This window comes from Podarcis pityusensis, assembly GCF_964106645.2.
Source record: "Podarcis pityusensis genome assembly, chromosome: 6".
Taxonomy (NCBI): Eukaryota; Metazoa; Chordata; class Lepidosauria; order Squamata; family Lacertidae; genus Podarcis; species Podarcis pityusensis.
In genome coordinates this window covers 57066423-57092675 of record NC_138030.1, presented here as the reverse complement: position 1 = coordinate 57092675, position 26253 = coordinate 57066423, and the positions used below count along the sequence as shown (strand labels likewise).

Below are 26253 nucleotides of genomic sequence, written 5' to 3'. Positions count from 1 at the left end.
AGGGTTTATTAACTAAGGTTTATTTAACTGTGGCCTAACCTGATATGCAATCCAGGTATATCCAGGTTTCATTATAAAATTGTCTCTTCTGTGTTGTTAGCTGTTACTTGAAACACTATTACTTAGCAATCTCTCTTCCATAGCATAAATGAAGAAATATGCTCCTTTTGTATCCACTCTTGTTAAAGCTACTCTGAGCATACAACCATATCTGTCACCCCTAGTTCTGTGCTACTTATTACCTACGTATCTATTTTGATTCCATTGAAACAACCAAGTAAGATGTTTAGTATTTAATTGAAAGCATAAATTTGAGGCAACTAAAGGGGAGGAATGTGAAGCCCTAGGAATGGTGGCCAGACCTAAGCTTTTAACATACCATTTGAAAAAATCTGACTTTACAGCAGCATCTGGGAACAGTCTTCATGTTTCCTTTATCACTTTAATTCCTTTTGTATGGAACAACACAATTTGGAAATGGAAAAAACAATGGCATGTATTGTATTAGTCTAAAAAGCACTGTAATTGGAAATGCTTCACACTGGAACAGAATCACATCTCCTGCACTTATCTTTTGTGCACCAGACTCCTTTTTTATCTGCATATGAGCTTGAACTTAGGAAAGTTGGATGAGTGCTTGTTTTTAACAAGGGCATCTTCATGTTTGCAATATTAATGTTTGGAAATCTTACTCTTCTGCTCATTATGACACTATCTAAAATGATAGTTCTTATCAGGGTGGTTGGATTCTTTTCCCTGTGTCCCTGTGAGGGGAAAGCTTAGTTACGCTTGATTTTGCGTGACTGGATAAATATGCACAAAGCACTCCTTTGAATGTTTAAAATATAAGCTGGTTAGTCATTGTGCAAGTTATGGTTCATGATGGTACAGGCGGGAGGAATCTGTGGCCTTCCAGAGGATGTTGGACTCTGTCTCACATCCCCAGCCACCATAGCCAATGGCCAGGGATGATAGTAGTTGTAGTCTAACAACATATGGAGGGCCCAGGTTCCTCTGCCCTATTGCATCACTAGGGAGTAATAGCCTAGGAAGGGCCAATCTGTGACCCTCAAATTGTGACCCTATCTGTGAGCTGTAGTTCCCATCAGCTCCAGCCAGCATGGTCAGTGATAGAGCATTATGGAAGTTGTATTTCATCAACATCTGAAGGTTACCAGCTCTAGGCCTGTCTTGCCTTCTGTGAAATGAACCTGGAGAAGGCAGTGCATAGATGGACTAATAATTGTCAGTTCCATAATGAAAGGTTTGCTGCTAGGGAAATAATAACATGAACATAAGGTGGATGATAGTGCATAGTTGAATGCCAGGAGTCACCCTTGGCACACTGAAACTCTTCAGAATTTAACATTTCGGGAAACATTTATTTAAATTAACTTGCATGACTTAATCCATTCAGTACATTGGCTAAATAGTAGAAACTTTTAAAGTTTGCTGTCCCCCTGGTAACCAAGAAAATAGAGCACTTCATACACAATAGCAGATCAAATAAACTGCAGCACTGTATGTTTCTACTGGGAACTGTTTCTGACAGATCACAGATACACAGCAATGAGTTCCTTCACTGCTAAATTACCAGCTGTTGAACTGTAGCCAACAGCAAAAATTGGGTCGTGGTGACATTTCTTTATTGTGCTAAATTAATGTTTCCATTATCTTATTTAAGATCTTTGTTATTATATTGCCTCTAAGGTCACTTCCCTGATTTTACAAGGACACAGACACTGTCAGGCGTTAAAGAATGGGGTTGAGTGGCCAGCAATCAGCCTTTTGACCTTTTTCTCTGGTTCCTATTCCTCGCTTCAAATGTAGAAGGCATATTATTTGAAGCTGGCCATGTAGGCCTGGCAAAGAGATAGCTCCAATGTTTATTTGTTTGTTTGTAGTTGTATTTAGATGATCAGATAAATAACCAGAGTGGGCTTACATCTGGGACATCTGTGTCAACATTGTATTTGCTTGAAACATTTCTTTTTTCCTGGCTAGACTTGCAAAGCAAATTCTAGTGGCTATCGTCATATATAATCTGTGGACTGTATTCATATGGATAGGGAACATACACATGCAGGTGCTGGATTCCATGTTCATATCCCTGACTGAAGGACCACGCATGCAAACAGGTGCTGTGTACATAGTTCTTGGCTAGATTTAGCTGCACACCTGGAATTGCAAACATATAATTGGAAAGAGCATTAATGAGTTCTTTGGAAAGATACCAGGGGGTTGAATTTAAACCATCCACTCTCTTCCCAAACAGCCAATCACAGCTATCACCACTTATCTATGCAGAACTATGTGTGCCTGAGCACTGCCTGGTGAGCATGTGTTTAACTGGATTGCTGCAAGTACATTTCTGTCTGAAGTGGTTTTGTTATTCCTCCTAGCTCCCCTCCAAAAATAATATAAACACTGGTGTGGGCTTTTGTTCTCGAGAGTGGATAATATAAACAACATTCCTGATTGTAGGTACAATTAATATTTGTATTAATTTTGAGGTATTTTTCATTTTCTGGAAATTTGTTTCTTCCATGTTGTGTGAGGGGCTCTGTTTTACCAGTATATACCAGGAATAAATAGTTCTTTTTCCTAGGAAGGTCAGCTACCTACTTACTTAGCAATAGTTGAACCAACTGAAATGACAACCATTAGGTTGAATGCATTAACCCAAGGTAGTACTTTTTTGTGTCCATAGCACACATACAAGATTTTCAGTAGATGCAGCTTCTCCCTCCATTACAGTTATATTGTATTTATTTATTTATTTATTCATTACATTTATATCCCATTTTTCCTGCAAGGAGCTCTGGGTGGCGCACGTGGTTCTTCCTCTCCCCATTTTCCGTCCTCACAACAACTGTGTTGTGGCTGGAGCCTAGAACCCCAGACTCCCCGGTCATGGTCCAACACTTGACCCACTATACCACACCAGCTATGAGAACAGGCTTCTAAAATCTTCTTTTCTGCATATAAATTAAAAGTACAAGCTCCTGACATATATTCAGCTTGAATGAGAATCATCTAATCCAGGCATGTCCAACGCTCAAGAGACTGTGATCTGTGATCTACTCACAGTATAAAAATACAGACAGTGATCCACCCATTGTCATTACCAGGAGTTGTTGAGCTTTTTTTAGGGGAAGGTTAACATTAAGGCAATCACTAAACTTGATGCCACCGATTGACCGGGGGCACCTCTGCGGTTAACCATTCGATTGCGATTGATTCTAATACAACCCCCTGCAATGCAGAAATATGCAGCTGTCCCATACAGGGATCGAAAATGCAACCTTGGTGTTATCAGCGCCACACTTTAACCAACTGAGCTATCTGGGCTCAGTTAAGATGGAACCAATTGCTGCAAGACAGATTTATTAACCAGCGGCCTTCCAATTTTCCCAGTGACTTTTGAGTTTTCCCAATGAGTTTTGTTAAGAACGTAAGAAGCTACTGTGTGCCATATAGTGAATCAGATGATGTAGCTTCAGTATTGTTTCTGCTATGTAGACTTTCATTGCTCCTCCAGATGACCTATTTATAGAGTATTCATCTTGATTTGCTTGCACAAAGCTTTTGTGGAAGTTATATCTGGTCTTTATTGAGCATTCATTCAGCTTTGTTGTATGACAGTGAGCATTCATTCTGGAGAATAACTCCGTTTATTCCGGAGTAAGCTGGAGGTTATTTAATTCAGACAGAATTTTGATTCCACATGTCATCCTACATGACCCTGAGACCTTTCTGATCAGCTGTGAAGTATCATTACATGCTCCCATCACAGCAGGGCTAGAATGACTGTGAAATACTCTTTTTGCCTTTCAAAATCAAGATGGGGTTATTTCAAATAGCTTCTATTTTTAGAGACTCTTTGCCCATGCTGCATTTTGCAAAGCATATACAAGAGCAGAGGTGACTTTAGCCAGGCCTTTGAAACCTGAGTATTTTTTTTTAACCAACCAATTCGCTATTGATATTTTTACAGCTGTCATTATAGTAGTAGTGTGTTTCTATGTTGTACAGCACATTTTCCTGTGAAAGTGTGTGTTGTAAATATTTGAATACAGTGGTACCTCGGGTTAAGTACTTAATTTGTTCTGAAAGTCCGTTCTTAACCTGAAACTGTTCTTAACCTGAAGCACCACTTTAGCTAATGGGGCCTCCCACTGCTGCTGCGCTGCTGGAGCACGATTTCTGTTCTCATCCTGAAGCAAAGTTCTTAACCTGGGGTAATATTTCTGGGTTAGTGGAGTCTGTAACCTGAAGTGTATGTAACCTGAAGCGTATGTAACCCGAGGTACCACTGTAAATATTTTTTTCCAAATTTTTATAAATTTTCATCCCTTTTAAATTTACTTTGGGTAGTATTCGACCAAGTTTTATTCAGAGTAGACTTGGTGAAATTAATGGACCTATCCTAGTCATGTTCATTAATTTTAATGGGTCTAGTTTCGGTAAAACATGGTTGAATACCACTCTTTATCTTTCTTCACTTTCCTAACTCAGACACTGTTCTAACTCAGTAGGAGTGAGGCAGACCTGCAGAGCTACCTTCCCAACACCAGCATTGGTCCCGCTTACTGGATAGGAGCTGGAGTAGGATAAGGCGGTGGTGAGTTTGGTCTACGCAGATGAACTAATGGAGCTAATCCAGTGCTCCCCCTGGTGCATCTGCCTCTCAACCATTCTGCTTCACCCCAGCACTGTCCAGGACGGCTGTAACAATACTGGTGTCCAGAGCTTGGGTCTACACCAGCAAATTAATCATTGCTGCTAATCACTGGTTGAGTACATGAAGGTTCCTGCATACACCCTTGTGTATTCATATGATGCTGCAAAGAAGAAACCATGTACTGGACAAAGCCATATTGAAAAATATTTCAGCTGGAATGTTTTTCCTTTTTTCTATCACCTGCCCTGCTTCTGTGTCCCACCAGGAAAGGAGTCTAGGCTGGTGGGCACAAGGGACAGGGCTTCCTCAGCAATGGCCCCAACATTTGGGTCTTTCGCTCCTTTGGTATAATTCAGGCAGGCTTATAACAATATTTTTTGTTCAATAATGCTTTGAGTGAGTGGTTTCACTGGGTAGTTGCCACTGTTTTATGGCTGCTGTGATATATTGAAATGAATCAAATAATTCAGAGGATTTGGAAAGTTTTTACTGTTGCCATAATTATTATAATGTTACATATTTGATAAAGTTTTTAATACCATAAGCCACTGTGGGGAGAGACTGTATTTTGAACAATGATGAATAATAAGTTTTCATAAACAAACAAATATTATTCACACTCTTCTAGCACCAGGGTCACACTTTGGGGGAAAGTCTGGGTAGAAACAGAGACTCCTGGTGCCTTATAGCAGTGGTATCTTCGCTATTCACAACATATCTTGATTCCATGTTCAATGGTGCAAATAAAATTATGTCTCCTTATAGGCTACCATATACAGGAATGGTATATTGGGATTCATTGTGTAGGCGTTTTCTTTCTTTCTTCCCCTTGTTAACTGCTTTATGTGACTAGCTAAATCAATGGGATAGCCATCTTAGAACCGTGTGTTTAGTTGCTGTGCCCCCAAAACATTTCTAACCACCTGTGACAGCCAAAGATAACGCGAGTGGTGGTGGTTTCTCTCTCTCTTCAGTTTTGCAACTTCTCTCTCCAGCTTATCTGGAAGATGGCTCCATAGTAAGTCAATAAAAAGACATCCATTCTTTTGTTGTGATTCCTACATCACAGGGGATTGGACTAGATGACCCTGATTCTCTGATGAGAAAACCATGGACATAGAGCTTAATACTCCGTGTTCATGGAGGCTCACTACTTCAGATCTAAGCTCATCACTGATAGTAGTAACATTAAGCAGAAATGCAGATGGTCCTTGCCCTGTTTTCCTAAGAGACCTTCCTTTTTAGTGGTGTGCAAGACATACAACACAAAAGCTCACACTCTGCCCATATATGATGAACTATTTCTTGTACACCCATTTTCCACACTAGTTTGAGGCATGTGGCTTTTGGGAGTGAATGCTCAGAGAAGAATGCTGCAATCTGATAGCAGAATCCTTTGTGGTTGTATTTGTCCTCTTAGCTATTGTTCTCCATGGTTTTCTTTAACCCGAAGTGCCTGCAGGCTGCACTCTTGTTTAAGGGCTCTGATTTTGTCATGGTACATTCTGAGGGAAAATTATGGATTAGTCATGGTTGGGTTTTTTTTGTTTTTGTTTTTTTAAAGTTATGGTGAATTTTAAAAAAAAGTTATCAGTATTCAACTTGTGGGTGCATGCATGCACATTTCACACCAACGGACAGACAAGTATGCGATGCATATTCCACCAACCATGTTTCTAGATTTCATTTCTAAACCAGGTTTGAGGTTCCACATTGCATGTATTTGCTTCCTTTGCCCTCTTCTTTAAGATTGATCTGTAGAACAATATAACTTGACGTATTAGTCCAAATGTTAAGCTGTTTTCTTGCTAGCTCTCTTATAAACCTATATCGGTGCTTATAATATTAGCACTTGAGCATCTTTCCAGTTGAAACTTTTATTTATTTATTGTTTTATATAACATTTTATCCCCTATTTTATCCTCTTAACAACCCTGTGAGGTAGATTGGACTGATAGAAAGTTTACCCAGAATGCTTTATGACTCATTGGAGACGTGAATCTGAGTCACTATAGTGAGTCTAATCACTATACTTTTTCTACTTTTATTTTGCCCTCAGTTTCCTATGTTTATTTGGATAGCAGCCCCAAACATTGTATCCAGGGGAAATGATTTATTTAGGATACATAGAACTTTTTCTTTGTCTCTGTCTTGCCGGTTCAGACACCTACATTATGCATGTTTGTAAGGAAACCATTTTTGCACATCTCAGTCCTCTTCTCCAGAAAATGCATGATTTAATTCTGGAGAGGCCACATTGTTAGAAGAAAAATTTGACGTTTCATGTTCAGCAGTGATGCTAACATTTAACTGGGATTGCATCATTCAAATGAAATCATTGATAGTTAAATAAAGTGATTGCCTTGGCACAGGGACCTGATGTTGAGGTTTCATCATGAAGAATAGGACAGAGTGACCTCTGTGTATTATGTATCATTCTTGCTGTGGAACATTGACTGCATGTCTTTAAGCAAACGTAGGCTGCAGCTGGATGAGTTTTTGGCAATAGGAAAGCTTAGTTTTTGGCTTTGTGGGAAAGGATGGAGGGGCATAAAATGTTTGGGTGTGTGTTGTTTTTTGAAGAATATTGATAGTAGCGGATGGGAAGTATCATAATGACTTGCTGAATTATGTGAAGGTTTTGTTTCTCTTTACAAAGAGCCCATTGTGGTCATGTAAATGGCCATTATGACTAAGCAAATTAAACCCTGTAAGGCATCTGTTCTTTTCAAAACAACAACAATAAAAACTGCTCTTCCTACATTTCTCGAACGTATTGTAGACAATGATGAAGCCAATTAACAAAAAAACAACTGGAGTGCAACTAAGCTTTGGAAGTTTAATGTGGTTTAAGTTGCACAGCACATTAAGGGCATAATTTTGCAATACTTGGGATACAATAAAACCATAAAACCCTGCCCAGCATTGTCCCTTGTTAGAGGTGCTTTTAAACATCTGTCACCAGAGAGCAATTGCACAATTTAAAATGCCTTGGATCCAGTGTCCTTTCAATGAATGGAAGGGTTCCATCAATTTGAGGAAAAGACTATGCAGTGGAGACTCTTACTGGAGGAAGGGAGGTGGTTTTTGCTTATCCCCTCTTCCCTGTCCAGCCTCCCCTGCCACCTCCCAATGTTCCCAATGCTCTGGTTATATCTCACTTTTTGAGTAGAGTTCTCAGAGTGGCTAAACACAGCAGATACACCAAGTCATGTGCTCAAAAAAGACAGCCCCATAGGAGCAGGAGCTGGCATCCATTCCAGAGGGCCGTTGGCTCTATGAAGGTCATTGAGGAGACAGTCCAATTGAAGCAGGTCCTGATGTTGCCTTTGCTCTCTTCTTCCTTTCCACAGGACAGTTGGGAGGGGCAGATCTATGGAGATAGAGAGTTCTGGGGATTTGTAACAATCACTTCCAATATGAAGTGAATGACAAATGCTTAGTACTTTTCCAGGTCTGATTTCACAGACCACTGGAGAATTCTTTTCTTTCTATCCCTTCTCATCCAAACCTCCTGTACCTCAACCAAATCCACCAACTATTCCTCCAACTGATACCCAAAATTCCTACCATCCCACCCATGCTGATCCTCCAGTGGCAAGTGGAAGAAGGAAAAAACGAGTCCTCCATCGATTCCCTCCAATGACTGGTATGCTTCATGAATATACAGCATACCAGATACCACTAATAGGAGTGGGGGAAGACTTATTGCCAGTCTCCTAACCCAGGCACTGACCAGACCAATACCCACTTAGCTTCAGCAAGGTTGCTGTATCATGTGCCTTGGATCACAGCTCAGTTGCAGACTCTCCAGACCATTATCCCATATAAATGGGGGTTTGAAGCTGAGAGAATGATGGAGGCTTGCCTAATGATTTGGGTTATGTGTATGTGTATCTGAATCAGGGACTTCCCAGCTTACTGAACATTTTTGTAAGGTGAGGACGTAATCCAAGAGCTAGCTTTGTCAGGGTTGCTTAAACGTAAGTTTTTCTTCTCAAATAAAGCCAGAAAGTAGAGTCAGAAATGTAGTAGTGAGTAAACAATTATCTGGGGTAATCTATATCAATTACCTTTATGGTTTGGGTTTCATCCAGTTCCAGCTCTGACTCAGTTCATATATGCATGCATGTCATTACTTATATCCAGGGTACTTTGGCTTATCTGAAACTTTGACAATCATAATTCCAATAACTCATTCGTTTGCAAGATTCCCAGAGTTACACACAGCGATAATACTTAATATTAAAGCTGTTGCCCTTATAAATACACTTAAAAGTATTGTGAACAAATCAGGACAAAAAGTCAATTTTTGTTGAAAAAATGAGTTAAGGTATCCAGTTCAACGTCAGTCTCTGAGTTTTATATTTAATTTTAGAAGCCATAACTAAATGTTTTAATTTGACATTATTCTTAACATCATGCTAATTTGTTCCAGATGTTTCTACAGAGCCAAACGCTGCAATTTTTGCATAGAAAGTATGTGCATGGGTGATTTATTCCGAAAGAGCTTCTATTTTACTGCATTTTATTTCTTCTCAATGAAGCACTTAACAACATGGTTCTCTTTAAGGCTTTTACTTAATCATATGGATATAATTTTTTTCAATTTACATTTTTAGTTCTTTAGTGGTGGACACGGGACGTTTCTTAAACTGGTCAGATTAAATGCACATGTTAAAAGCATCTTGTATGCAAGTCTGAAGCACTTTCTGTTGCAAAAGCCTTCATAGAAGATATAGAAGTGATTGTGGTTTGCTGCTAGGTTGTGGAATAGAGGTAAAAGGACCATGAAAATGTCAATGATTCCCCCTCACCAAATATTACATAATCATATATGACAATAATGTAAGTTCACTCTTTTTATATAAAAAAAGCATAGTACATTGTGAACACTTAAGACACGGGGAAAGAAGGGCCAGAGAAAAGCACACTAATTTTTTTTGTCATTTCTGGGCTGATGTTCAACATTTCAATTTAAAACCTATTTCCGTTGGGTTACATTTCCAGTTTTTCTCTAATATGATCTTGGAAAACTTTGCAATTAGGCAGATATTTTTAGAGCTGCATACGAAATGTGAGATGCTTCCAATGTGAAACCTGCCACATTTGAACATATTGTACAGCCGTTACTATACCTAGAAACACCATTTCTGAAAAATTCCAAGAATGTCATCTGGCTCTGCTCTTTGGAAATGTGGCACACATGTAATGCAGTTCATCACAAGAAATCACCATGGACTTGTGGGACTGTAGGAAGCTGAGGAACAACATCCAGGAGAGCTGCCCTTTCTCCCTTTCACTCTGTAGGCAGTCAGCATGATTCTGAAATTGTTTAATGCTGTGCTGAAACCTGTCCCATAAGTTCTCAAAATGTTTTCACCTGCAAAAGAGGCATCTTTTTTTGGGGGGAGCACATATTTACAAGTGCTCACATGAGACATATGAGTTTCCTCAACACTGCTCCAGAGTTTCACTGTTATCCTTTATGGGGAACCATAGGTCATAGGTGTCATTGGGAAGCCACCTGATCAGGCCATACTGCGATGAGTGATACGGATCCAGCTGATAACATTTGCATGTACTTAATATGTGATTAATTTTTATAGTCCTCTCCAACAGCTCAAGGGAATGTGGAGGAGCACTGGAGAAATTTGCATGTCATGTCAAAGTAGCTGGGTCAAGCAGTAGTTGTTCGCTGCAGACAGGCCATTTTTAAGCAACATGTGGTGAGAGACAGCTGGGATTGACAACAACAAGACTTGAACATTTGGTGGTAACCAGCTCTCATTGCACTACCACAAGCGATGGAGGAGAACTTCAGTTCGGTTTTCATTTAAAGGCAAAGCTACCTAATCTGTGGACCGAAACACAGCAATCCTTTGAAATATGCACTTCTCCAAATTTTGCAATGCAATTTCCCAGTCAAGAAAATGCATTTAGTTGGGTAATGTGTGACTAAAAATGCATATATTAGTGGAAATAACATACAGATTATGCATTCTATTAGGGATAATCGCTTACAAAAATGTGAGTATTACAGAATATTGCATACAAAATGAGTATATTAGGCAAAATTCATACTAAAATGCTTATGAGGACTTTTAAAATAAATAAATAAATAAATAAATAAATAAATAAATACAAACTTATGTGGAAATGTGAAAAACTGAACTTCATATTGAGAAACTGAAATGGACAGATTCGCCCAGCCTTCCCTACCTCATGGCAATGTATTTTCACTTTATCTTTATGACAACTATTCAGGACTGAATATAACTTCTTTATGCTGCCATGTCCTCAGTATCTCCAAACCCTCTTGTGGTTCCTCCCACATTTACTAAAAAGCTGTTCTTCATCACTTTCTGCTTTCTATGACAGGCAGAAATATTCAGAGTTCCCTAGGAATAGGCATTACTGTTGAAACAATTCTGTGAATTGCAGCTCTTGAGAGGAATAGGGGTCTTTTAACAACTCACAGCCCAATTAATGAACTACAGCTCCCAGGATCCTTTGGGGGGAGAGCCATGACTGTTTAAAATGGTATGATACTGCCTTAAATGTATAGTGTAGATGCACCCTAGGAAAAATTGCAGTTAAAAATGAATAGATGTAGTTGGAGAATAGGTGCTAAAAAGCAACACTGTAATAATGTTAAGACAGGCAGGCCCTGTTCCAGAGTAAGGATAGCTTGCCAGTACTGTGTGACCCTTTGAAGAATTATTCTGTTTCGAAAAAGAAAAGAAGTATAGCTACACTGACGAACTGAGAGTTCTGAGATGAAGATAAGAATCCATAGGTTCTGCTGTGGAAACAAAATGACCTTGTAATCATATGGGGGGAGGGCATTTCCATGTCCCTTGAAAAGCAGTTCTAGAAGGCCTTCAAATGGCCCAAAATCTCTGGAGAATTTTTGGTGGGCTATAAGATGGAAGAGGGAAAAAGCAGAATTGCTCTCCACTTGCTCAATAGGACATTTGGACTGAAGCAATTGTTTCCCATATGCCATGCTATAGAAGTTTCATCCAGTGTTCGACATTGTGTAGGTACACTTTTTTTGGTATTTCTCCAGAGGATACAGATTTTATTATTTCAAAAATGACAAAGTCCCTTTTGCACAGAAAAATGAATGGAGAATGGTGTATGGGAAGAAATGGGGCATTTGAAGAAGGCAGTGGAGACAGGAATGTAAACACAGCTACTTGCATAAAACAGATTCTATTTTGAAGAAAACCATTAAACCTTGTCTGACACCAGATTCACAGAAAGACACTGTATAGAGGCAGAAAATTATTGAACTTCTTCAGTTCAGTATTTTCCAGAAAAACATATTGAATAGCATAGACATTGTAAGAATATTGCAAATGTAAAACCCACTACAGGAGGAATTTGCCTGACCTCCTGTTCAAATTTATGCGGAAATCATATCTGTGTCCACACTCATTTAATTTTTTGTCACGTTTATATTCCTCCCTTTCTTCTCAAAAGGTGCCCACACCTTATATGCATTCCAGCTTTATTTCTCTTTACAACATTTCTATTTAAATTAGAATGAGTTTGCATTTAAAAGCTAACCTACCAAATTCATACCTTCCAAAATTGAAACACAGGCTTCAAAATATGCACTTCTTTGAATTTTGTAGTGCAGCTACCCAGCCAAGTGGCATGCACCAATTTCATATACTGGGATATATTGGTCATCTTACTCTTTCCCTCTTGGTTTGCTTTCATTTGCCCCTTTCTTCAGTTCTGTCAAGCTTCCTTGTATAAGAAAGTATTGCAGCAGCCCTTTTTCAATTAGGTTTTCCTCTTGCTTGCTGCAATAAAACTCCAGATGTTTTGGGACTTCATGGTTCTCTGGATATTCTTTTCCTTTATTTTAATTTTCTTTTGTAACATGCCACACATGTGGTATTTTGGCCTTTTAAGATGTTGTGCTATGCTAATCAGCCCATTTTTATTCTTTTTCTATTCCCTTTGTTGTGTTTATTTTGCCTTTGGTATATCGGTTACAATACTTTGGAAACTTTTCTTAATCAAATCAGATTTAAATTAATGGGAAGGAGGTGGGAAAAGATTTCAGAACTGTTAAGTTCTTTTAAAAGGAGCATGTGCTGGAGATTTTCCTTGTAGAAGGTCCATACTTCCCTTGCACAAGAAGGGAGGCATACCTGAGTGGTGGAACATGTGCATTGTTTTGATGAAGTCCCAGGTTCAAAGGTGCGCCTGTGGTTCAAGGATCTCAGGTAGCAGAGCTGGAAAAGAATCTTGGTAGAACTATTTTCAGTTAGAGTATACAGAACTGAGACAAGCAAATGTGCAAATGCAAGTTAGCTTTGTGTACACTTATAAGTCTATTCTGTTCCTGTACCTTAAGGAGAGCCTTTGATTCATGCTGGTAAGTCTTCTAGCAAGTTTTGTGTCAAAACTTTTGTAACAATGGAGACATGACTTTTTAAGGGCCCATTCTTACAAATACTTCCATGAGCAGTTATAGAGATGCCAAAGGCAGCATTCATAGAAGTATGGTGTTTACCTGGTTATACTATCAAAGTTACCACATCAGAAGAGAATACCACAATAAAGTAACTTTTTCCTTGGCAAACAAAGAAATAAAATGTGGAAGGGGATTAAGCAGATGATTAGATGAACTTCAGTGTTCAATAGGGTTTCCAGATGCCTCTTATTTTACAGTAAGTCTCGCAGTTTAGATAGCAATGCATTGCTCTAGAATAATAGAATTGTAGTTGGAAGGGACCCTGAGGGTCATCTAGTCCAACCCCCTGCAATGCAGGGGTATGATCAACTAGATCATACATAACAGGTGACCATTCAACCTCTGCTAAAAATCTCCAAGGAAGGAGAGTCCACCACTTTCCGTGGGACTCTGTTCCACTGTTGAACAGCTCTTAGTGTCAGAAAGTTCTTCCTGATGTTTAGTAGGAATCTCCATTCTTGTAACTTGAATGTACTGGCTTGAGTCATAATGGGCACCTCAAATCCACAGAACTCTGTAGGGCAGATTTCTTAGTTCTATATTAATCCTTGTTTGGAGCCACAAAGACTTCATGCCCACCCTGGTCCTGGACTAATCCAGCTGGAGTGAGGGGCCAGATATGGACCAGCACTTGATTCCTTTGCCTCTGTTACTGGGTGCTGGATCTTGCTTTTGTCACCATTTTGTTGCCATGGCTAAATAGGAGAAAAGGGGATTTGGGTGCATTTAGTTGAAATTAGTAATATCAAGCAAACAAACATATGCTGTGTTGTTTTATTACAAGAATTAAAAGTCTACAGGAGACTGGATAGTCAGTCATTAATAAGCAGTTCTGTAATTTGCAGTTTACAAATGTATCCAAAGGCTTAGGTGATATAGAGGGTTTCCAAGCCATACTCATATTTTGTTCCAGACTTTCAACATAGTCTTGCAAACATCTGAGCCACATGAGCTGCCTGTTGAGTCCTGTGAAATTTCATTAACATGCATACATATTATGTTTGCAGACTTGGGGGGGGGGGGCCTCATGTCCTTTTAAAAAAGAGATTCTAGCATTTGAATCAGTGGTGTATATATATTTAAAAATCTTTTGAAAACTATCCATGCACACATTTTCCTGTATGTATGAGGAGTAGAATGTGTGCAAACTCTAGCCCTTTAATATTTATTGTGTATTGGAAGTTTTGCAATTGCTTTGGAAGAAGAAAAAACATTTCATAGTGCTCAGAAACAGCTTAGATATTTTGAGCAGACAGAAGACTTCCTATTGATAGCCATAAATGTTTTGGGAATGAAACATTTCAGGTTTTCCATCTGTAGGCTGTCTGAGATGTCAACAGCCAATATGACCTGGTGTTTCCCTTGTAGGTCTATAAATAAAAGGTAGCTTGTTTAACTGATCTTGCAGCCGAAAGCAGAGGTGTGTATTAATGAGCTTTCTCTAATGGCACACTGACTCTATTTACAACACCGCCACTGTGAAGCCTTCTCTCTTACAGTCATAACTCATTTCCGATGAAAATGTCAGTTATTGCTCCACCTTACGGCACAAGCTGTTTGGTTTCTAGTTGGTTTCTTCCCGTTCCCAACAACTGACAGCTATTCTAGTCATGACTGTGATTAAGTATCCTTAGGAAAGCAGTCAACGTTTGATAATATATTGGCTTATGCTCTCATTCCCACAACATGCATCTATGATGTGGTATGGAAGCAAAGAAAAATGCATTTGAGCAATGATGATGTATCATATACAGATGATTGTGGCAGGCATAATGTTATGTCCTTAGAACCATTTTGGTATAATTTTGCTTCTAGAAATAGGATTTCTTAGGAAGTGCATGGCATGTTAAGTTTTTAAAGAGACATGTTGTCATAGAATCATAGAATTGTCGAGTTGGAAGGGAATCCCAAGAGTCACCTAGTCCAACCCCCTGCAATGCAGGAATCTCAACTAGATCATACATGGCAGACAGCAACCCAACATCTGCTTAAGAACCTATATCCCACAAAATATATTTCATACTATTTCTGCTAATGAGTAGAGGTCCTATCTGATGGCAGTTGTCCCCCTCACTCTTCCCCCCTTCACTCCCAAACACTTTTTCAGTTTTGGGATGTTAAAAAGAAATGTAGTTGTAGTAGTAGTAGTAGTAGTAGTAGTAGTAGTAATTTGTACCCTATCCAACAGAATATACAAAAACACAACAGAACGTTGTCACACATTAAAAGCTTTCCCATACAGGTCTGTCTTCAGGTGTCTATGGAAGGTCGTATAATTATAATTATGTCTTTGACATCTGATGGGAGGACGTTCCATTGTGTGGGCACCACTATCAAGAAGGCCCTTTGTCTGGTTCCCTCTAACTTCACTTCTCACAATGAGGGAACCACCAGAAGATCCTTGGAGTTGGAAGAGAAAAAAAATTAATAAGCTATTTTTTTTTTTTAAAGCAATTTATTAAATTTTACAATAAAAATAAACATAATAAACAATGTAACATTGATCTTAACATATTTTCACATTTTCTTTGGACTTCCTCACATCTCCCGCTCCCACTTTCATCGTTGTAACATTTTGTCAGCAATTTATCATCTTATTTAAATTCTTATATCCCTTCTATATTTCATAATCTTATAATTCTCAGAAGGAGCTAAATTTCACAGTCTTACTTATTTTCTTAAAAACTTCTAAATTTAGTGGTGCTCAGTTATTTTGATCTAGCATCTTGTTTAGCATTCACTCAAATTGCAATACTTTTGTAAATAGTTCTTAAATTTCTTCCAGTCCTCCTCAATCCTCTCTTCTCCCAGGTCACGGATTCTGCCGGTCATTTCAGCCAGTTCCATGTAGTCTATCAGTTGTATCTGCCATTCTTCCAGTGTGGGTAGATCTTGAGTTTTCCAATGTTTTGCGAGAAGTATCCTTGCTGCTGTTGTTGCATACATAAAGAATGTCTGGTCCTTCTTTGCCACCCCTTGGCCGACAATACCCAAAAGGAAGGCCTCTGGTTTCTTAGTGAAGGTATATTTAAATACCTTTTTCAGTTCATTATAAATCATTTCCCAGAACGCCTTCACTTTAGGGCAAGTCCACCAGAGGTGGAAGAACGTTCCCTCACACTCTTTGCATTTCCAACACTTATTATCAGACAGGTGGTAGATTTTGGCAAGTTTGACTGGGGTCATATACCATCTATAAATCATTTTCATTACATTTTCTTTCAGAGCGTTACATGCAGTAAATTTCAATCCATTGCTCCACAACCTCTCCCAGTCCTCAAACAAGATATTATGCCCAATGTCCTGTGCCCACCTTATCATAGCCGATTTAACCGTTTCATCTTGTGTATTCCATTTCAACAGCAAGTTATACATCCTTGAAAGTACCTTAATCTTTGGTTCTAGCAGTTCTGTTTCTAATTTCGATTTCTCCACCTGGAACCCTAGTTTCTTATCATTTTTAAAAACTTCTTTAATCTGAGCGTAATGTAACCAATCTCGCACTTTGTCTTTCATTTTCTCCAAACTCTGCAATTTCCAATTGTCTCCATCCTTTTCTAGTATTTCCCAATATTTTGGCCATTTAGCCTCCATATTGGGTCTTTTTCGGGCCTTGGCTTCCAAAGGTGAAAGCCACCTTGGTGTTTTATTTTCCAGCAAGTCTTTATATTTTGTCCAGACATTAAACAATGATTTTCTGACAATATGGTTCTTAAAGGCCTTATTTGCTTTAACCTTGTCATACCATAAATATGCATGCCATCCAAAAGCATTGTTAAACCCTTCCAGATCCAACACATCAGTGTCCTCAAGAAGTAGCCAGTCTTTTAGCCAGCAGAACGCTGCGGCTTCATAATACAACTTTAAGTCTGGCAGGGCAAAGCCCCCTCTTTGTTTTGCATCAGTTAATATCTTAAACTTAATTCTGGGCTTTTTGCCCTGCCAGACAAACTTAGAAATGTCTCTCTGCCACTTCTGAAAGCACCCCGTTTTGTCCAAGACCTGAAGTGTTTGAAATAAAAACAACATCCTTGGCAATACATTCATCTTGATAGCAGCAATTCGGCCTAACAAAGAAAGTTTCAATTTTGACCAACTATCTAGGTCTCTCTTAATTTCTGTCCAGCATTTTTCATAATTGTCCTTAAATAGACTTAGATTTTTTGCTGTTATGTTTACCCCTAGGTATTTTACTTTTTTAACCACATTAAGTTCCGTCTCATTCTGAAACCGTTCTGACTCTGTATCAGTCAAATTTTTCCCCAAAACCTTAGTTTTCTGTTTATTTAGTTTAAATCCAGCCACCCGACCAAAATCATTAATCAGTTGTAATACTCTTTTCGTGCTGGGCTCTGGCTTCTGCAGGGTCAAAACCAGGTCATCTGCAAAAGCTTTTAATTTATATTGTTTCTGACCGACCTGAATTCCTTCCACCAACCGATCCTCTCTAATCATGTTTAATAGCACTTCCAGAACCGAAATAAATAACAAAGGGGAAATAGGGCAACCTTGTCGTGTCCCTTTTTCAATTTTAAACTCTTCTGTAACCACATTATTAACTATCAGTTTAGCTTTCTGTTCTGAATATATCGCCCCAATCCCATTCTCAAAACCCCGTCCCACTCCCATCTCATTTAAATTTCCCATCATAAATTTCCAGGAGATATTGTCAAAGGCCTTCTCCGCGTCTATAAAAATTAGGACTGCTTTAGTATTTATGTCTGTTTGCAAAAGTTCCAAGATATCAATAATGTTCCTTGTATTAGTAAACAGATGTCTTCCTGGGAGAAAGCCGGCCTGGTCCTTATGAATTACTTCATTTAAAACTTTTTTAAATCTAATTGCCAGAATGTCTGCAAATATTTTGTAATCCACATTTAAAAGAGAGATGGGACGGTAGTTCTTAAGTTGTGTCTTTTCAGCTTCCGACTTTGGTATTAATGTGATAAACGCTTCCTTCCACGACTCCGGTGCCCTCTTCCCCTCCATAATTTCATTGCTGACCTCCATCAAAGGTTGTATCAAATAGTCTTTTAATATCTTATAGTACTTGGAGGTCAGCCCATCTGGTCCTGGAGATTTGCCAAGTTGCATGTTCTGGATAGCTTGTTCGATCTCTTGTCGTGTTATTTTAGAATTCAGGATTGTCCTATTTTCTTGTGACAATTTAGATAATCCATTTTTTACCAAAAATTGTTTAATCTCAGCATCATCTTGTGGCCCTTGGGTGAAAATTAATAAGCTATTTTGTTGAAGGGTGTTTTACATCTTATATTTTTCAGATTTAAGAGCTCTGGTATACAGGGGTCAATTTAGCCTGTGAATTGATGGTTTGAATTTGGTATGAAAACCCCAGCCCACTATGGAAATGGATCACCAGTTTCATAGGTATTCAGTTTTCATATACCATAGTCTAGGGTGGCTGACCTGTTTTGGCCCCAGAGCCAAATTGTCACCCACTCAAACCACCCAGGGGTTTCATCATGGCTACACATATCAGAGCACATATACAGCACATGCATTCTTGTACACACATACTCAGAGCACACAGACAAAAGGCTCCTTGAGAATGGGGGAAGGAGGAATCAAAAGGGTCTGGTCTCAGTGCAGACCTTCCTCCTGCTCAAGTGCTAAGCAGTCTCAGTACTCCACATTGAGTGCTTCCCCTTTCGACTCAGCCCAGCACTGCAGTGGAGATTCAAATTGCTTATGTCCTCATGGGGTAATTTCTTCCCATTTTCTGGTACAACATTATTGTTTAGAGGTCTGACTGCCAGGACTTCCTAGCAATGGTGCCCTGGCAGAGGGAGAATGCCAAGCACCTTGATGACTGCAGAAGAGATTGCCCAATTTTGCCAGGTTACAGCCAGATTACTGTAAGTGGCTTGGTGAGCCTTGATCTATGCTGCATATTGTCATGTTTTCATATATATTATAACATGCAAGTGCTTTTTGCATCTGCAAAAAGTTAACATGTGGAATTGTACCCTGGGAGGAGCAGAACTATTGTATACAGTAGCAAAAGTTTTTTTGGATGCAAGACTAATCTATAAAAAGCTATGTTGGCATTGTATTCACTGTTATTGCATGCAATGCCATGCAATGTATTTGTGAAGTGTGGCCATTCCTAAATATGTGTACATTATGTCATAGAAGTGAAAATATGTTTATTCAAACTTTGATTTTTTTTAAAAAAAGAATAACTCCATTTACAGCTGTTTTTTGCAGACGCAAAAGATTGTTACTATTATCCCAGGTGTCAATCTCGAGAAAAATGTGTAAGGGAGTGAGATGAAAGAATGACAGATTAATACCAGATGTCTGAGAGATATGACTAGAAGCCTTCTAAGTTGACCGAGTAGTTCTTATATTCCTACTGCTCTTTAGAAACTATATATTAACTCCTTGTAGACATATAATGTATGAAAATGACCAATAATTTCCATGATAAATAATTTGGAAGGAGCTAAAAATATCCAGATTTCAGCACTATTTTAGATTCTGTGAATGGTTTTAAGTAGGGCTGCACTGAAAAGAGGATGACATTTTCACCAAAGGTTTTAAGAGCACCTTGCATTCTAGGTAAAGGTTGGAAACATTTGCCCACACTCTGAAATAGTTATGTTTGCCCTCAATGACATCATCACACAGTTAAACCTGATTGTCTATGTGGTGTCATGTTGATTCATGATAGGCTCACAGAGTTGATATCAACTAAATCTGACTGACTGATGATATGATGACATTATTTCTAAGAAAGAATGAGTTAATCAAAACAAATGGCACTGAAACAGTAGCTTAAGGCTGATCAGGGAACACACTGTAAACAAGATGTAATAAAGGGAAGGATTGCATTTCATCCCCTCCTGCCTCCTTCAGTTGCTGCTGCTGTTATTTAGGAAAGCAATAACTTTCTATTCAATATCCCACCTCAAACTTGATTTAGATTTTTTTTTCAATCTTAGTGACTGTGGGCTGTTGAAATTACCTATACTCCAAATTAATAATAATAATAATAATAATAATTATAATTATACCCTGCCCATCTAGTTCCATATAGTTCAAATTTTAATTCTGCTTTGGGAAGGTAGGGTAGAGGGTCATGGCAGGACATCTGCAAGCATTCTTGAATAATACTGTTCATTTAGAATGATACTGATTACCTAGACCCCTTCCAGTTTGGGTTTAGGCCTGGTCATGTGTATAAATCAACATTGGTCATCCTGATGGGTGACCTTTATTCAGAACAGGACAAAGGGAATGTGATCTTGTTCCTTCTTCTTGACCTGTCTATGTCTGTTGACACTATCATAGTATACTCCTAGATCAATTCCATGGGAAGGGTCCAGTGTCCGGAGAGGAGTGTTGGGAATTATGCTCGTTGTTAATTCTCCATAATAAGTGATTAGAAGAGGCTATGTAGGTTCCATAATGGTTGCAGTGGTGGTCTGGATGAGGGCAGTATTATTTTTACTGATAATTTTATAGTTTTATTCTCTTTGTAAATCACTTTTAGGGTGGGTGTGTTTTTACAATCAAGTGGTGTATAAATTTTAAGAGATAAATAAAATAAATAAATTGAGTTTGAATCCTGTCTAGATGGAGGCTCTGTGGGTAAGCAATTCTTGTGTCCAAGAAATAGCCCAGAGTGGGATTTCACTCCTTCTGAAAGAGTAAGACACACAATCTGGGGGCCCTTCTGGATCCAGAGGCCCATGTGACCTTTGTGCTATGACTGCCTTCCAGTAGTTTCAACTGATGCAATAGCTGCATCCATTCATAGACCAGAATAGCTGTAGTTCAGGCACTGGTAACTTCAATATGGGATTATTGAAGTGCACTCTCTGTGGAGTGTCTCTTGCGGGTTGTTTGAGAAGCTGCACTTAGTTCAGAATGCTGCAACATGATTCCTGACAAGAGTGAGATTCTACCAGCATATTACACCTCTACTCAAAGATCTGTACTGGCTGCTCATTTGCTACTGGACCAAGTCCAAGGTCTTACTATTAGCATATAAAGCCCTTAACACCTTGGGAGCAGTTTCCTTGAGAGATGGCCTTGCTCTCTGCTTGACTACTTTGATCTGTGGAACTTGCACTCTTGCAAGTACTATACAATGTTCACTCCATAACTGCAAGGAGCTGAGCTTTCAGTGTGGCAGCACCAATGGTCTGAAACTGCCCCTGCTTATTAACATTAGGCAGCCACCCTTGTTGTGCTGTTCCAGATACCTGCTAAAAAAAATTTTGGTTTTGGCAAGCCTACCTGGAGGTAAACAAGTTATGCATTCTTGTTTCTAGTGATTTCATTTGTATATTTAAAAATTATTTTAAATTGTATTACATAGATCATTTTTAGATATATTTTTAATTTAAGTGGTTTATAAATTCTAATTAATGGGGGTTTTGTAAAGAAAGAAACAGCCTACACTGAAAATGTACTGAGGGGGGAAGAAGGAATTACCTACACTATGCAGAATGTAGAATTAAGTTCAAGAACTGCAGTCCTTAAAAACTTATCTTTCATTTCCATTCCAAATGATTGCCCAGAAAGTCTTGGAAACGTTCCTACCGCATGTGCCAAAGGCAGAAAATCCAGAACAGGCTGCATGGATCTTGGGGTTGGAACACCTACGTCAGAGGGGCTTCTCTGCAACATCTGTATTTCATGGCTTTCCTCTGATCCTCTGGTGTGTTGCTGCATTGTTTTCAATGGAATTGTGCCAGAGCCAGCAACATGTTCAGCAGCTAGGGAAAAATGATGCCCGTGCACTGCATAATTAGTTACCCTAAAGGAAACAGCAGCAAAATGGCTGTCATCAAATCTTAGAGTTGGAAAGAACAAAGTGGATAATCTAGCCCAGAGATTGCCAACTGGTAATCCTTGAGCCAGATGTGGCCTACAAAGCACTTTTATCTCCTGGCCCTACCAAATTTGAAACAAGAAGTCATAACTTTTTTGCCTAGAGGTTTACTTACAAAGAACATAAAATTGCTTTCAAACATTGTGACAGCTAGAGATAATTCCACACTTTAAAAAAAATTATATGTATTCATACAGTTTTAATCCCTCTGCCATTAGTTGCTCAGAAACAATAAGAGTCTGTGCATTTTTTATATTTGTTTTCTTCTATTGCTACCCAATGTATTTTCCAGAAGGGCAAAAGAACACAGCCAATCTGTCTCTGGAGGAGATTTTTTGAGATGCACATTTGTTCCTCAGCTCTCCCACCCAAGTCAGGAACCTCTACTACTGCTTAATTGCCAAAAACTTCTGTTCTGCAAAGTACAGTACAGGTCTAGCGCCTGGGCAATGGTCTGGAGATTAGACAGCTAATTATACAAACACTGGCACTCCTAATACATTCAAATTGCTCTCTCTGTGGTAGTACATACTGCATTAGAAAACCACCAACAGAAGCTTGTTGGGGATTTTTATAGCACTCTAAAAGAAAGGCGGTTCCACTAGGTAGCTTGTCCCAATGCTTAATTTTAATAGCAGCTGCCACATTTTTAGAGATTGAAATAAATTCCAGAGATTACCCCAAAAACCCTGGTTCCAGTCTGGAACCCCGATACTATCACTGAATGTACAACTAATTCCTCAGTTTTGTAAAACTGAATGGAAGGTGGCAGCAACAGAAAACAGAATTAAGGCTGCAATGCTATAAGCACTTTCACAGAAGTCCCATTGAAAGCAATAGGGCTGAGTAGACATGCAGACACTGTACAAATGCTAAATTTGTGAGGGTGTTTAGAAAGGGGAAAGCTTAGTATAACTGAGTAAAAATGAGAGGGCTATAGATGGGAGTTGTGTGTTTTCAGAGTTCTGTCGTTCCCAAATGGACTTAGAAAATGTCATGTTTGCCAAGGCTATTCTTAATTAAATGGACAGCTGCACAGTTGTTGGACAGTATACTTAACAAAACTTAGATCTCAGGTTGCATTTTTCTTTTTTGAAGTTGTTTGCTAAAATATGTGCTCTAGTTTCTAGACCTTTAGCATTTATTTATTTACTTTTTATCTGGAATGACCGAAATCTTCCAAGCTTCATTGGCACCTAGAAAGACATCAAATATTCCAAGGGGGAATTCCCTAGCAGCCAAATAAAATTTCTGAGTCACAGGTCACTTATTTCTTCAGTTTTAAGGTGACTACTCTTGAGAAGAAAGTTGCCCGTCGATGCATATAACATTTCACTGTGCATTTATCCATAAAGCTAAATCCAAATAACAAGTAACAGCAAAGGGCAGCAAAAATGTAACGGTCTTGTTATCTATCATCCCTCTATGGTATATATTGAAATTCTATTCTATGTAATTTTCTCTTCAATTTGAGGATCACTTCATGTGGACGAGGCTTCCTGAATAGGGGATTTACTACCCAGTCTTAAGAGAAGTGTAGGCACATCTGCTCAAGAAAAATTAGATGCTGGGGTGCTTACATTCTGCTTGATGAAGCTAAGAGGACTATTTTGGTTTCCCTTGCTGTAGGCTTATTGTCTGATGGAATGCAACATGGGATAGGATGTTGATGATGCTATTGATTGATTGTATGAATATGGCATCTCTTAAATCATATAGATTCACAAGGTAGCTAGAAATATATGATCACAATAAATGAGAGCAGTTAAAACAATGAGAACAATTAAAAAGTACAATTTAAAAGCCCTTCTTATAATCCCGCCACCCTCACAGGCACACACAGGGAGGGACTTTTCAATGGATGCTCCCAGAATTTGGAACTCCATTCCTAGAGACGCTAGACTGGCTCCATCCCTGTCGTTCTTCTGCTGGCAGGTTTTTTCCCTTGGAACACCCACTCTTCTCCGTTCACAGAAAGATCTTTGGAAAATGGGTTTTTGAGGTTGCTCTCAGGCATCTTTGTAACCAGCCCGCTCCAGCAACTTAAAACCTATGCCAACCAGCAGTTAAGAAGCTAATAACAATCACAACATATTTACAGCGTTCTGGACAGAATGTAATAAAATACGACTTTTTCACCAGTGTGCCACTAGCTGGTGGATTATCTAAGAAAACTAAGAGTCTAGTTGGCACACTGAAAACAACCACCACTACCACAAATTCCTCCAGACTTCTTTTCCCACAAATTCACTTGTAAGTTGCATGCCAAAGGAAGGGCAGGAGCCTTTCTTCATAGCTAAATACATCAAGAAGCTTCAGAACTGGTAGGGGCTATCACTGCTCATACCAGGAAAAGCATCACTGTGGGTGACACAATGACAGAAAATCACAGAGGTGATGTGCTTCATATAACAATTCTGTCCCATACATGCAGTTGTGAAGTGTGATTGTGCATCTGCCATGCAAAGAGCAGGTGCTATAATTGCAGGGTCTGCGAGTTTTGCTGCTGTTGTTGTTACACATAACTCACAATGCACTTTAATTTTACTGTTCTGCCTATGTGGCATTATTTTTTCGATTGGTGTTTAGAAAACTGGAGGTCAGTTACACTCACAAACAGTTGTTGTAGATTTATGTACATTACATTGTGGGGTATTATTGCTAACTCAAGTGATTATTGTGCAACTACTGTTTACTAGAAAAGCAAATTTCGAAATGAAATCAATTATTATTATTTTTAAAAGCATTGCAAATGGTTTTATGCTAAATACTTTCCACCAAGCATTTTATTTGTATAGCTTTCTCTGGGTACATTTGACACCAAAACCAGACTGAGACAGTCAGTTTTGCTATTGAAAAGTAATTTCTCTGTTTTGTTTGTGGCAGCCAATGATCTGATCCTCACAGTAGCTCTTGTTCCAATACTTCATGCTGTTTATAACATAGAAGAGAACTTTTCCTATGCCGCTGAAAACTTGTTCTTTCTTATTGTTTAAGCTCCTTTACTTAAACAGTCTCTAGAAGCCTTAACACTGTGTACATAGAAGAATACAGTATTACCGACCCCTACGCCATGCATAATGATGGATTAAGACAGCGGAGCGAAATCTGTTTCATCCATAAACTTCAGCAGATGTTCTGAATTCTGGTTGATTTGTTGCATGTCCAGTTTGGATTGTTTTTTCAAACACCGTACTCATTATAGCAGGATATGGTTTATTTAATAAAGCTTTACAGAGTTTTTTATGGCTTTATTGCAGTTTGAAGGGTGCAACAAAGCATTTTCTCGACTTGAAAACCTTAAGATTCACCTGCGGAGTCACACGGGTGAGAAGCCTTATCTTTGTCAGCATCCTGGCTGCCAGAAAGCTTTCAGCAACTCTAGCGACCGGGCTAAGCATCAGCGAACACACCTGGATACTGTAAGCATCACATTATTCTATATGACGCTATATATAGTGCATCCTTTGTAACAGGACCTTTCCTGAAACCAGCCCAGCCTTAGAATCATAGAGTTGGAAGGGACCCTGAGGATCATTTAGTCCAACCCCCTGCAATGCAGGAATACGCAGCTGTCCCACATGGGGATCGAACCTAGAACGTTGGCATTATCAGCATGCGCTCAGTCTATTCCTGTGTGCTACAATGTGCTTTTTGAAAGAAAATAGGGGAATTATCATTAGCCTATCAAAAAGTTCTCCATGGGCTTTATTTTATTTATAAAAAAATATTTTTATGTCACCCTTCATCAAAACTGACTTCAGGGTACTTTACAATAATTAAAAATACGAGGTCATCATTAAAATGCAACACAGAGAGCAACATTGGCACACAACAGATAAAGGAGCCAGCAGAAATATTTAAAATGCCTTAGAATTATTTTTGCTCTTTAAGGTTTTGCCTAGCACCTAAAAACAAGTGTGTTGGTGCCTTGCATGTCTCCTTGTGGAGGGCATTCTACAACTGGGACATCACTGCCAAAATAGTTCTCTGTCTAGGAGGGATTTGGCAAATACTAAGGCTTGGCTTAAGGGGCCGGCATCATCAGGCACTTGCCAGAACCTTGAGTCCTCTGAAGGGCCCACCAACCCCCAATCCCATCTTAAGGTAGGCTGGTGCTAGCAGCAATAGAAAAACAGTAATATAATAGGAAACCGCCCTTTTAATTCCCTCACATTGTCTTCGGGGCCTGACAGAGTGTCGTTCCTA

General features: G+C 39.0%; 2 protein-coding genes across 9 annotated transcripts in view; one reads left to right on the top strand and one right to left on the bottom strand.

Annotated features, from left to right (window-relative positions):
- GLIS1 (GLIS family zinc finger 1) overlaps positions 1–26253 on the top strand; it is a 204017-nt gene that overhangs the window by 139051 nt on the left and 38713 nt on the right. For all 5 annotated transcript variants that reach the window (XM_081010662.1, XM_081010664.1, XM_081010663.1 and 2 more), the window contains one exon: positions 25305–25466. In XM_081010662.1, coding sequence (XP_080866788.1) covers positions 25305–25466 — 162 coding nt within the window. The remainder of the gene's footprint in view (positions 1–25304; positions 25467–26253) is intronic.
- The window catches only part of LOC308479793 (doublesex- and mab-3-related transcription factor 2-like), an 81884-nt gene continuing 63646 nt past the window's right edge, over positions 8016–26253 (bottom strand). The window contains exon 5 of one of the 4 annotated variants that reach the window (XM_081010688.1): positions 8016–8057. The gene's annotated coding sequence lies outside the window, so the exon portion shown is untranslated. Of the gene's footprint in view, positions 8058–15367; positions 15582–21630; positions 21970–26253 lie in introns of those variants that run through there. The other 3 variants (XM_081010689.1, XM_081010685.1, XM_081010682.1) reach the window with 3 other exon arrangements.